The sequence below is a fragment of the Pseudorca crassidens genome, chromosome 12 (assembly GCF_039906515.1).
Source record: "Pseudorca crassidens isolate mPseCra1 chromosome 12, mPseCra1.hap1, whole genome shotgun sequence".
In the NCBI taxonomy this organism is placed as follows: Eukaryota; Metazoa; Chordata; class Mammalia; order Artiodactyla; family Delphinidae; genus Pseudorca; species Pseudorca crassidens.
Window position 1 is genome coordinate 75,096,327 of NC_090307.1, and position 12,190 is coordinate 75,108,516.

At 44.9% G+C, this 12,190-nt stretch overlaps 1 protein-coding gene across 1 annotated transcript; it reads right to left on the minus strand.

The window, feature by feature from the left end:
* Positions 1-1,617: 1,617 nt before the first annotated feature.
* C12H12orf76 (chromosome 12 C12orf76 homolog) lies at positions 1,618-6,921 on the minus strand. Its single transcript, XM_067700545.1, has 2 exons — positions 6,735-6,921; positions 1,618-2,885 (listed from the first exon to the last, which is right to left on the minus strand). Exons 1-2 carry the CDS (start codon positions 6,865-6,867, stop codon positions 2,800-2,802), a joined length of 219 nt encoding a protein of 72 aa, XP_067556646.1. The 5' UTR covers positions 6,868-6,921; the 3' UTR covers positions 1,618-2,799.
* Positions 6,922-12,190: the final 5,269 nt, after the last annotated feature.

A 12,190-nucleotide genomic window follows, 5' to 3' on the forward strand; every position in this document is an offset into this window, starting at 1 on the left:
ATATAACTTACTGTATCCTCCTGAACATTTCAAATCATCTCTAGATCACATACGTGATACAATGTAAATTATATAAATAGATATAAATACAATGTAAATGCTAATGTAAATAATTGCTGGTGTGAGGCAAATTCAAGTTTTGCTTTTCAGAACCTTCTGGAATGTTTTTTTCCCCAAATATTTTTAATCTGTGGTTGGGTGAATCCACGGATGTGGTGGGCTGACTGGGTAACAAAGTTCCTAAGATACACAAACAAGCTCATCACACCACGCTGGATGAGAGGTGTCAGGGCAAAGTCTGCTCTAAATAATGACAGGAAAGAGACCATAACCACCAGCTTGGTCCCAGTTTCCTCCTGAACGCAGATGACATCAAAGGATGATGAGTTGGACTACAGCAACTTCAAATGGCTGCAGTGCCGTGAATGATGGATTTCAAAGTCCAAGCTAGGCCCATGTCTAGAAATGAGTGTGGCTATAAGATTGAGATCCTGTGGGAAAAACTGTAATCCACTAATAAGACTCCAAGCCCCTACTCTCAAGCAGCACCTGCAGACTTCTTAATCTCAACTTTAAAGAAAGTTAAGATAGTGTTTGCTAAAATAACTTGTTTTTATGATTGGTGTAAATTAGTCGAATGTGTTAGGGGACTTGTTACAGTTCAGTTTAGGAAAACTAGGGTTCAGCCACTGCCCCTCTGCACTCCTGAAGATGAAGATCAGGAGAATAATTCCACTTGAAAATAGCAATTGGTCAACCTCTGGTGCATAAAAGTTTTCAGTTTATTGCTCTCTCGCTCCTGGAATTGATGTTGTCATCTTTACTCATTTCTCTGAAATAAGCTTTTTTCTACAAAGGTTATTCTTTGTCCTACTTTTGACTGAAATCTCATACTTAACAGACAGTAACACTGGGATGATGATGCAGGCTGGGTTTTGGATCTGTATGTGGAATAACTATTGTTTCAGAAAACTGAACATGATCCAGTTACCTGGCTGGTGATTACTGGGCAAACGGCAGGTCACAAGGTTTATGGGCCTGACAAGTTTTTACCGTTTCTTTTTAAAATTCTAAAAATGGCAGTAAGTTTTTAGGCAGATATCAAAACATGGCATCCCAGATGAGGCGGGGATGTGGGCTCCTGGGACTTAACTCTGTCCATGCCAGAGTCTCAGAATCCCAGTCACTCCTCCCTCCGGTTAATAACCACGGGCTTCCAAGGCACAGGCCAACTGTGGTGACCCCACCTCCATCTGTGTTACTTTTCACATCATTTGATCCTCACTATAATAAAGAAAGATAGAGTGTGTATATCACTGTTTCACAGATGAGAAAACTGAAGCTCTAGAGAAGTTAAGCCTGTTTATAACTGGAGCTGGGACAAGAATCCAGGTCTTCTGGCCCCTGGCCCAGCCTGAGAGATTACTTACAGTCAGTTTTCTGAAATAATCAATAGCTTGCCTTGGGGCAGTAGTGTTATTTCACATATTAATTTAAAATTCCACTTCACAGTGCCTCAAGAGATTAAATCAGATTCAAGTGTGTGCACACGCGCACACACACCCCTACCTGCATTTTAAATGCTTGGAAAATAATTACTAGGAATAAAACAGCACATAAGATTTTACTTTAGTTTTAATGGACATTTTGCTCAAAAGCACGTTTCAGTGACTCAGTGTTAGGGTTACAAACAAAATCCTTAAGTCAGTTACTGTATCCCACATCAGTTATTTCACATTAAGTGCCGGTTGTTAAAAACAAAATCAGTGCTGTGCTTGAATGGAGCACAAACAAGACAAGCATTTTAATTTAACAACAAAGTTAAACCCAGCACCCTTAAAATAAAATAAATACTGTATGTACGAAAGTATTTCCATGGGGGAAAATTCCAGTTCACCAACAGTGCAAGTGAATAGCAGCATTTTCAAAGTTGAAATTAAACTGTGTAAACACACACCCACCCGCCACAGTGAACACACACTTCTGTAGCCCCTCCCCACCCAGGGCGGAAAAGAGGTCCTGCTGAGTCTCTTTTAGATTCCGAATCAGAAAAGCTGCCCTGACTTCTAGGCCAAGGGCTGGGAAGACTTTAAGTGCAGGACAAGGAGATCAACGTGTTTGAATGGGACCAATTCTTTTTCAGATAGGCCAAGTGCTAACACTTCCAGCCCCCCCCCAGTGCCTCCCAGCCCAAGGGTGCCCGTGGTCACAGGCCTAGCTGGTGTGACCCCAACTTCAGTGGGGGCGTCTGAGTGCAGAGCTCCGTGCAGAGTGAGGAGTGGCGGCCTGTGTTCCCCACAGCGGACACTGCTTTGCAAACGGGGCATCTAGGCCAACTCGGGATAATTAAAAACATTTGGGATTCTTAACCCATTGTGACCAAATGGTTCTTAAGCAGGGAATGTCTACATGTTAAGTCTTACTCTTCTTAATATTTTCAAGCATTAATGATTATTCCTTTCCAGTGTGGATTTTACATCACTCACAAAGTCATGTTTTCTTTCTCGTGAGCACTCCAACTTTACACTGAACCTTGGAGCTTCAGGTCTTACTTTCAACAGGTACAGCCAGACATAAAAAGAAACACTGAGAAGCAGGCTCAAGTGGCCAAACACTTGCATTGCAGTGTTAGGATAAGGTAATGGCTAGATGTCTTTTCTAAATCGTTCAGCATTTACCAACTGTCCAGACCGATGATCGTTTCCAAGCAGTTAAGTTCTGATTCCACCTTCTCCACTGACCCATGTGCAACACGACTTATTCTGCTCCCAAAGGCTCGTGGGAGGGCTGGCTTGGCCATCACCGGCGCCGAATCGGCTTGTAGACGCAAAACGCCATAAGGATCACGGTCACCAGCAGGATGCTGAAAACAGTTCCCATCAACACTGCAAAAGGAAAACAGGTTACCGCCTAACGGCAGCTTCAGGTTCTGTAAGCTGTCCACTTACAACGATTTGCCAAATGCCACTTGGTGCCAGGCACTGTGCCAGGTGTGGGGGAAGCAGCCATGACAGACCCTCTCTGGGGGTGTCGCCATGCACGTGAGGAGAGAACGTAAATGACAGCATTTCACACAGCTTTTAAGTGCCGTGAGGAAGACAGTAATGTGAGAGTGCTGGGAGTGGTGATGGAGGAAGCAAGTGAGGAGGGGACAGACAAACTGGGGCCTTAATGGGAGGAAGGAGCCGGCCATGTGGCGATCTGCATGCCCAAGGATCAGCTAATGAAAGCACCTGAGGCCAGAACAAGCCAGAAAGTCAATGAACAGGAAGGAGGCGAGTGTGGCTGTGAGGAAGGAGTGAAGGAAGAAAGGCGGGGAATGAAGCCAGAGAGGAAGGCTGGAGCCAGTTCATGCAGAGCCTTGTAGACCATGAAGGAAACATGGATTTTATTCTAAGTTTAAAGACAGGGTTGTAGGCAAAGAATGACATGATCTGATTTAGTCGGGAAATAAGATCCCTCTGGGACTTCCCTGGTGGTCCAGTGGTTAAGAATCCGCCTTCCAATGCAGGGGACGCGAGTTCGATCCCCGGTCAGGGAACTAAGATCTCATGTGCCACAAGGCAACTAAGCCAGTGCACTCTAGGGCCTGCATGCCACAACTACTGAGCCTATGTGCTGCAACTACTGAAGCACACGTGCCTAGAGCCTGTGCTCCTCAACAAGAGAAGCCACCATGATAAGAAGCCCACACACCGAAATGAAGAGTAGCCCCTGCCCGCCACAACTAGAGAAAACCTGCACGCAGCAACGAAGACCCGATGGAGCAAAAAATAAATTTTAAAAAAAGGTCTCTGTTAAAGAAAATCTATGACTTACATGAGTTAGATGTCATATCTCAAAATAGCCCTTGTTACCTAAATACCTGCCCTAATTTTTTTTTTAAACAAACTTATTTATTTTAATTAGTTGCTCCATGGCATGTGGGATCTTCCCAGACCAGGGATTGAACCCGTGTCCCCTGCACTGGCATGTGGATTCTCACCCACTGTGCCACCAGGGAAGTCCCTGCCCTAATTTTTTTTTTCAGTACGAGGGCCTCTCACTGTTGTGGCCTCTCCTGTTGCGGAGCACAGGCCCCGGACGCACAGGCTCAGTGGCCATGGCCCATGGGCCCAGCCACTCCGCGGCATGTGGCATCTTCCTGGACCAGGGCATGAACCCGTGTCCCCTGCATCGGCAGGCGGACTCTCAACCACTGTGCCACGAGGGAAGCCCCTGCCCTAATTTTTAAAGTTCAGAATTCCATGAGTTTCTAAGGCTCTGACTACAATTGGACCTAAAGCTGTCTTATTCCATTTAAACCAATTTTTTTGCGTTTTGGAAAGGCTCTAAAAAAACAAAACAAAAACAAAAACCTCCAAAGCAGGAATGCAGGGGACTAGAATTGGAGAATGGAAGTCTTCTTAAAAAATACAAAAAATGAGCTTAAAACCAAGAGTTGTTAGGTACACGATATCCACTGGAATAGCTATACTTTTGGGCCTTGATCTCCCACTCTTCATCATTATCTTTTCTCCCTCCCTTTAGTTGCCTGAATGGCAGGCCCTCGCAGAACCGTTAAGACTACTTAGGTCCTTCCTTATGGTCACTTCCCCTTTTCGAGCCTCATTCTCTACCCTATAACATGGGGCAAATGAAACCCATCTCACAAGGCCTAAATATCAATGTCATTAAAATAATGAATTTCAAGTGAAATGTTTTTGTAGTGTTTTGGAACTACTCTAATACTGCATTTTTTTTAAAGATTGAGTTAACACTGTCACATGGAATCTATTGTTTTAAGTATAATAATTAAAGTGGCCAGCATATTCTAAAAGAATCCGAAAATCTTAGCCTTGGAAGGGTCCCAAAAGACACTTGATCCAGCTTTTCACTGGATGTGAACATTTTTTCTACAATATTCCTGGCAGTTCCAACTCTTATTTGGAATACTTCTGTGACATTTGTTTGTCAACCAACCAAAATACTGGAAAATTAGAAAAGCATATCCACATCATTACTGTTTTATCTGTCAACTGTATCTTATTCAAATAAATCTCATTTTAGAGCTCAAAAATTTTTTCATATTTTTTATGAAAAGCGCTCAACCCAGTGCCGGACAGATAATAAGCACATGATAAATAAAAGCCATTATTACCACCAAGACAGGCAGTGCAGCACAGTGGTCAAGAACGCAGGGTTTGGGGTTAGACTGTCTGGGTTCCTGTCTACACTTACAGGCTACGTGACCTTACAGAAGTTACAGTCTCTCTGTGTCTGTTTCCTCTTCTTTAAAAATGGAGATAAAAATACCCACTGCACAGAATGGTCTAGGGCAGTGTTTCTCAAACAAAGCTGTGGTAAAGGACTAGTTTTTGTAACTTTTAGTCTGTCCCAGGCCACTACCTAGCCCTACTGTGTATGACTAATCAGCAGCTCCCTCTACCTAGAAAGCATTCCGGGTTAGGGACCTAGAAGTGGTTTCAAGTTGCTTGGATGTTGCAACAATGTCAAACCGTTAAATTTCTAAACAATCTCAAATGCTGTAAGACATCTCTTTGCAGATAACAAATAGTTTGCAGACTTCACTGCTCTGCCACCACACTTTGAATAGTACTGTTCTCAACCAGCGGGATTTTGCCCCAGTGGCAAAATCCATTTGGCAAATGTCGAGAGACATTTTGATTATCTGGACCGGGAGTGGGGTGTACTACTGGCATCTAGTGGGTAAAGGCTGGGGACGCTGCTAAACATCTTACAGTGCTCAGAACAGTGTGTGCTCACAATAGTATGTTCCCCACCCCCTAACAAAGAATCATCTGGTCCAATATGTCAGTAGTACCTAGGTTGAGAAATCCTGTTCTGAAGGATTAAGCAGGATAATGTATGGAAACCACTTAGCAGAGTGCTACGGACACAGTTAAGTGGTCAATACATGACAATGAGTTCATGGAGAGTCAAGGTAATCCAGAAACAATACTATGTAGCAGCTTTGCAGATATACAGACATACCAATGACGTTCAGCGCAAAGAAAGGATTTGGGCAGAACAAGATTCAGAGTTATTGTGAAGTTTGCCAAGCTTTAAGCTCCAGGGCCCCTTCCAAAGCCATGTACGCCCATATGTACGTATGTATGTGTGTATATATATGTGCATGCTGATAACATCCTCCCAAAAGGTATGTTTCAAGCCCCACAAAACTTAGGTTCTCCTACTGGCCTCCACCACTTCCTAGCTGTGTAACCTTGGACAAAGAACTTCACCTCTGAGTTTCACTTCCCTTACCTGTAAACAGGGCTGAAAACCGTACCTTTCTGATTAACTTACTGTGAGGCTGAAATAAACTCACGTACGCAAAGTGCTTAGTACAACACGGTATATAGGAAATGCTCAACAAATGCCAGTTATCATCATGACTATGACTATTAGTTCCATTAGAAAAGAAGAAGGGATGGGGTACATATCATGCGCCGTATTGCCTAGCTTGGGCCCACACAGCCACAGAGGAGGGGACCCAGATTGTGACCCGGGTCATTCATGCAACCAGCATGTATCAAGCCCACCGAGGACCAGGCCTTCCGCTGAACCGCAGCTCAGGCCTCTGTCCCAGGCCTTCGGAGAGAGAGGGTCGCACCTGCACCGCCTGCCCCCACACGGCCCCCGCCGTCCACCCGCGCGTGCGAAGCTCCGGCTGCCTGGAACTGCAAAAGCGCAGACCCGACCCCGCCGCCCGCCCGCCCACGGCCGCTCACCCAGGTTCTGCCCACGCAGCACCGCATACGGCCGGCTCCGCTCCGGCGGCTCCACGGGGCTCGGGGCCTCCGCCTGTCCCAGCAGGAGGCTGCACAGTCCGAGGCAAAGCCACCGCCAACCTGGATGCAACATCTTGCCTACCCAGCAGTGGAGAGCTACCCACTTCCGCCGGAAGCCCCGCCCCGGTTACCTCTCGCGCACCGCCTTCCGTCGCACCGGGCGCGCGTCGTTGCCAGGGTAACTGTACGTCCCGGGCAGAGTTCGGCCCTCACCAAGCTTCCTCCCGGATCCACGTTCCTCCAGGACCAACGTTTCCGCCCGGGCCAATTTTCAGGGGGATCACCGTTCCGTCGCGGCAACGTCCCCTCGATCCCAGTTCCGCCCCGACCAAAGTTTCCCTCTTTCATAGAGTTCTAGGCGGGCCTCTTTCCAGAGAGGTTTCTTACGTCCATTTTGGACCTATCGAAGGTATTTTACAAATCCGTGTATTTTCTTACTAAATCTCCACCACAGGCCTGAGAAATAGACACTGTATTCCTATCTTACAAATGCCACCTTCTCAGGGAGTGTTTACCTGGACATCTTTTGCTGAAATTGCAGCCCTTCCACTCCCTCGATATATACACTCCCTACTCTTTTGCCTCTTTCATCCCCTCTTAACTTCTCCCCATTTACCCTATACATTTAACCTACATTTTGTTATTTTGTGATGTTGACTGGAGAAAAAAGAAATCACAAGGTGAGAGTTGTGAGTTAAGTTTTATTTGTGGCAAAATGAGGACCTGCTCTGAAGAGGTGGGGGGGCAGTTTGCTATATATATGATTTTAGTGAAGGGGGATAGGTGCAATCAAGCACACGTTTTGGCAGAAGGTTGCTGCCAGTCACGAGGAACAGATGTCTCTGTCAATGATTTTAGTGCTTTCCTAGATTTAAGATGCAAGAAATTGGGCTCATAAAGCCTTCTCCTGAAAAAGATCTAACTACCTGAAGGCCTGTTCTGCCAGTTTTTCCCAGAGCACAGAGTGCCACATTCCTGATCTCTTCCCTGAACTCCTTTCAGGGTGTGTTGAAGGTCAGTGACTGCAGTGGCTAGTGACGTCATCCTCGTAGAGGCAGATGGCGAGAGACAATTTTTAGTTGGCACTGGGTACCTGCTATCATCCTAGAATGTAGGGTCCATGAGGGCAGAGATTTGTTCTTGTGCACTGTTGTTTCATAGCCTGGAAGAGTAGCATATTATGTTCCATGAATGTTGGCTGAATAAATGAGGAAACAGCTTAGTTAAGTGTTTGGCCCAATGCTGCACAGAATAATACCTGGGTCAAGGTATTGTTGACCTAGGTATTGTTCTGCGTATTTTACCATTCGCTGAGACGATGAAACCAACACACAAGAAAGGAGCTCTGAGATGATTGCAGAGATGGAAATGAAGTCTGATGACACTGAGCATCTAGCCCCAGACACCTGGGCTAGACTTTGCAGTCACTTGACCCAGTAAGTTTCTTTCTTCTTTCTTCCTTCTTCCCTCCCTTCCTTCCTTCCCTCCTTCCTTTCTTTTTTTGCTTTAGTTTCTTTGTTGAGTCAGGTGGCTGTGATTTTCACCCCAAAGGATCCTGACCTGGTAGACCTGCAGAAACCTGAGTTGAACAAGAAGTATCCCAACTATTTTAGCAAAGAGAGTGACTGTCTCAATTGTTGACCTGTCCTTTCAGCTAAAGTAGGACCCAGCCATCTTTGTTCTCACCTCCTCCCTCTCATGTCCTTAATTCATTTCATTGCATGTTGACATGAAACAGGAATTCCACATATGACCTTCATGTCCTTTTAGACCATTTTTCTTACTTGGGCACTTGAGATTGCATTTTCAAAATGTTAAAACCCCAGGAGAAGTAGAGTGTCAAATGAGGACAAGAGACTGGCTTCCAAGAAACTTATATATTTAAAATACAGCTGCAAAATGTATATTTTCACCTACATTTAGAGCAGGGAAGCAGCTGTCCTCTCCTGTACCATTTTTCCTTTTTATTGTTAATCAAGGTTGCCTTTTTCATTTTCCTCAAACAGAATCATGTTTATGCTCCTGTGTCCTGAGACAAGGTGAAATTTAGCTTCATCAACATTCTAATTTTAAAGCCACCGACTTGGCAACTTTTGCCCTCCGTCATTTTGAGTACATCTACTTCAAGCACTTTGAAAGTTGCATCTATTTTTGTTTGTTTGATGACACTGAGTCACAATTCTATTCCAGAGAACTATGTCCCTGGCCAGGGGGAGTTCTGTGTAAAGGAACATAAATGACCTTCCAAAGTTAGTGTTAAGACTCAGGAACTAACTCCTAAAACTAGTAAACCATTTGGAATCTGGGACTAAACACTTTTTTAAAAAATAAATTTATTTTAATTTTTTTTTTTTGGCTGCGTTGGGTCTTCGTTGCTGTGCGTGAGCTTTCTCTAGTTGCAGAGAGCAGGGGCTGCTCTTTGTTGTGCTGCCGGGCTTCTCGTTGTGGTGGCTTCTCTTGTTGCAGAGCATGGGCTCTAGGCACGCGGGCTTCAGTAGTTGCGGGGCGCGGGCTTAGTTGCTATGCGGCATGTAGGATCTTCCCAGACCAGGCCTTGAACCCGTGTCCCCTGCATTGGCAGGTGGATTCTTAACCACTGTGCCACCAGGGAAGCCCATGTCACTAAACACTTTCAATCAACAGGAAACATTCTCCTCTCCCCCTAGCTCCAGGCAACCATTATTCTATGTTCTGTGTCTATGGATTTGCCCAATCTGGACATTTCATATAAATGGAATCATATGATATGTTATATATGTTTTTTGACTGGCTTCTCTCCCTCAGACACATGAAGGAGACACGCTTATGTCCACCTGGAGGCCTGTACAGAATCATTCATCCTGCATCATTCTGAGTAACCACCATGAGAAACGACACAGGGTATGTAAGACGTAGAGGAAGTAAACTTATTGTGCTTATACGTACAATGTTATATACTGAGACAGCAATTCAGAATAAATTCTTGCTTCTCATAACAACATCGATGCATTCCAGTACTATTCAGACATAATATTCAGCCAGATACAAAGGTGTTCATACTTGTGTTTCCATTTATTTGATGTTGAAAGCAGAGAAATATAAAGTATAGTGGTCATAGTCAGAACATTGGGTTCCTTTGGGGGGTTGCTGACTGGGAAATAGCAAAAACAATGCTGTCTAGGTGTTTCAGAAATTCTTTATATTGATTTGGATGTTGGCAGTACACATATTTATGTTTCTAAGAAGTCATCAAGTTGTATACTTAATATCTGTGCACCATATAATATGTAAAGCAGCCATCAAATAAAAAAAAATACCGAGAATATTTTTCTCACGAAGCAAACTTCTGGCCCTGGTGTCTTCCTCTGAATTCTTCCGAATATTTAAGATAGGAATAATGCCAGTCTTGAACACAATCTTCCAGAGAAGAGATTTAGAGGAACCACACCCATACTGTTTTTATCAGATCAGGAGAATTTTGATACCATCTTAGCAATAGACATTGCAGGAAAGGGGAATTACAGGTCAAACTCTTCTGAATGGTGATGCCAAAATCCAATACCAATTATTAGCAGCCTAGATTCAGAGATTTTTAGAAAGGAAAGAAAACTGGGATTTCATGGCAGGATTTCCATAAGGATCACTGGGTGTTTGGATGCTTCCTGGGAGAGTGGAGAGAAGAGACAGTCACGCCATCAGGTTAGTGGAATGAACATTTGGTGACCGAGGTTAGGAGGGCCTGGGTCATCCTCAGAGAAAGTCCTGGGGTAGGATCTCTAGGATGGGGCTATGGAGCGGTCCCTTTAGGAGGAGATGGGAGCCTGTCCTCTGCTACTGCAGGATCTAGGGACGATGAGAAGCTTGTAGGGCCTGGATTCTGGTGAGGAAGGATGAGCAGAAAAGGTGTGCACTCAGAGCCAGTGCAGCCGGGGCCCCTCCCCAGCCAGGCTGCTCAGAGAGTTGCTCACATCAATAGTCAGTGAAACACTGAGGGTCACAGACTCAATTCATTAAATTACCAATGCACCAGCCTAGATGCCCACTTTCCCAGTTAAGTCACATGAACTGCTCATCCAGGATTGGTCCGTTGAAAGGAAGTTAATTCTTGGCAGAGCTGTCATGTGACAGTTGGTTTGGAATGTCCTGAGTTCCGAGCCAGCTTGGGGGCCAAACAGACCACTGGTCATTCAGGGTAGTCCACACTGGTCATCAGGAAGGCTCAATGTGAGACAGCTGACAGTGGGAAGATGCTGGGGGAGGATGGACACATGGTTGTAATACTTCCCCTTGTCCTTCAGAGGGGCTCTGTTTGGAGGAATCTGCCATGTTTGGGGTCAGGAGTTGAAACTTAGAGGCAGGAGGCTGGGTCAGGGTTTAAGCCCTTCTTGTAGCTCAGGATCTCTTCCAGGGCATCAACTCTCTCCCACAGAAACCCTGGAGCAGGGTATTTTGGAAAAAAAAGAGGGAGAGGAGCCCTTGATTTGTATATAGGGCGAAATCTAGAAGTCTTAGGGGTTCAGGGATCTCTGTTCTCAAGGAACCAACTACATTCCTGTCCCAATTCCATTGTACATCATGTGACTGGACGAGGCACTTAAAATCTCTAAATTTCAGTACTGTGAACTACAGAATGTGGGTTTTACAGCTCCTGCACTGCCCATTCCACAGGGCTGACCTGGGGATCACAGGAGATGATAACAGATATTCTCCATGAGCTGTAAAGTGCCCTTCCCACGTAAAGGATGAAAAGTAAACATCCACCCTTCCCTGTCCTATAGCCATCCAAGTCCTCTCTCTCTGGAGGCAGCCCTACCTAGATTCTAACTTATTCTTCCAGACATTTAATGATCAAACACTTAAAGAGGATTTCTGAAGTACTCTTTCTTAATCTTTCCTTGTATTTAATCATTTCACGCCTCATACTATGATGCTATAGGTTCTATTTAAGGACAGTGCAGAGAACTCAGACACAGAAGGGTACATAATCTTCCTAGGTTCATGCAGCTTCTAGTGGGATTTGAACACAGATGATCAGGCACCAGCACCCATGCTCTCAGTCTATACTGTGCTGCCTTCCTATATTGCCCCATCTAAATAAAGGTATTTGCCCACGCAGTCTGTCTCTTGGGTGTTTTAAGTGCACGCCAAACTGCAAGATCTTCCTAAAGCCCAACTTTGATTCAGGAGGCTCTGCTAGGCAGCTGGTGAATAATGGGATCAAAATTTGAACTGTGAATAAGTTATCACTAATTTTCCTGTGCTCTTCTGCTAGCAAGGTGTCAGCCACTCTCTTTGTTGTGAATGCATTTCCCAGAATCTGGCCTGATGGATACAAGAAGAAAATTTGATCCTCATTCAAGAAGATATGCACCTCACCCCCAGAAGTGGGTCAGAAAAATGGGCATCCTGCCATACCC

What these genes read in the sequence shown, in the direction of transcription:
- C12H12orf76 (XM_067700545.1), bottom strand. Translation starts at nt 6,867, where the DNA reads ATGTTGCATCCAGGTTGGCGGTGGCTTTGCCTCGGACTGTGCAGCCTC. An exon ending in GCTGCGTGGGCAGAACCTGG is followed by an intron (nt 2,886 to 6,734) that starts GTGAGCGGCCGT and finishes TTCCTTTTGCAG; the next exon opens with TGTTGATGGGAACTGTTTTC.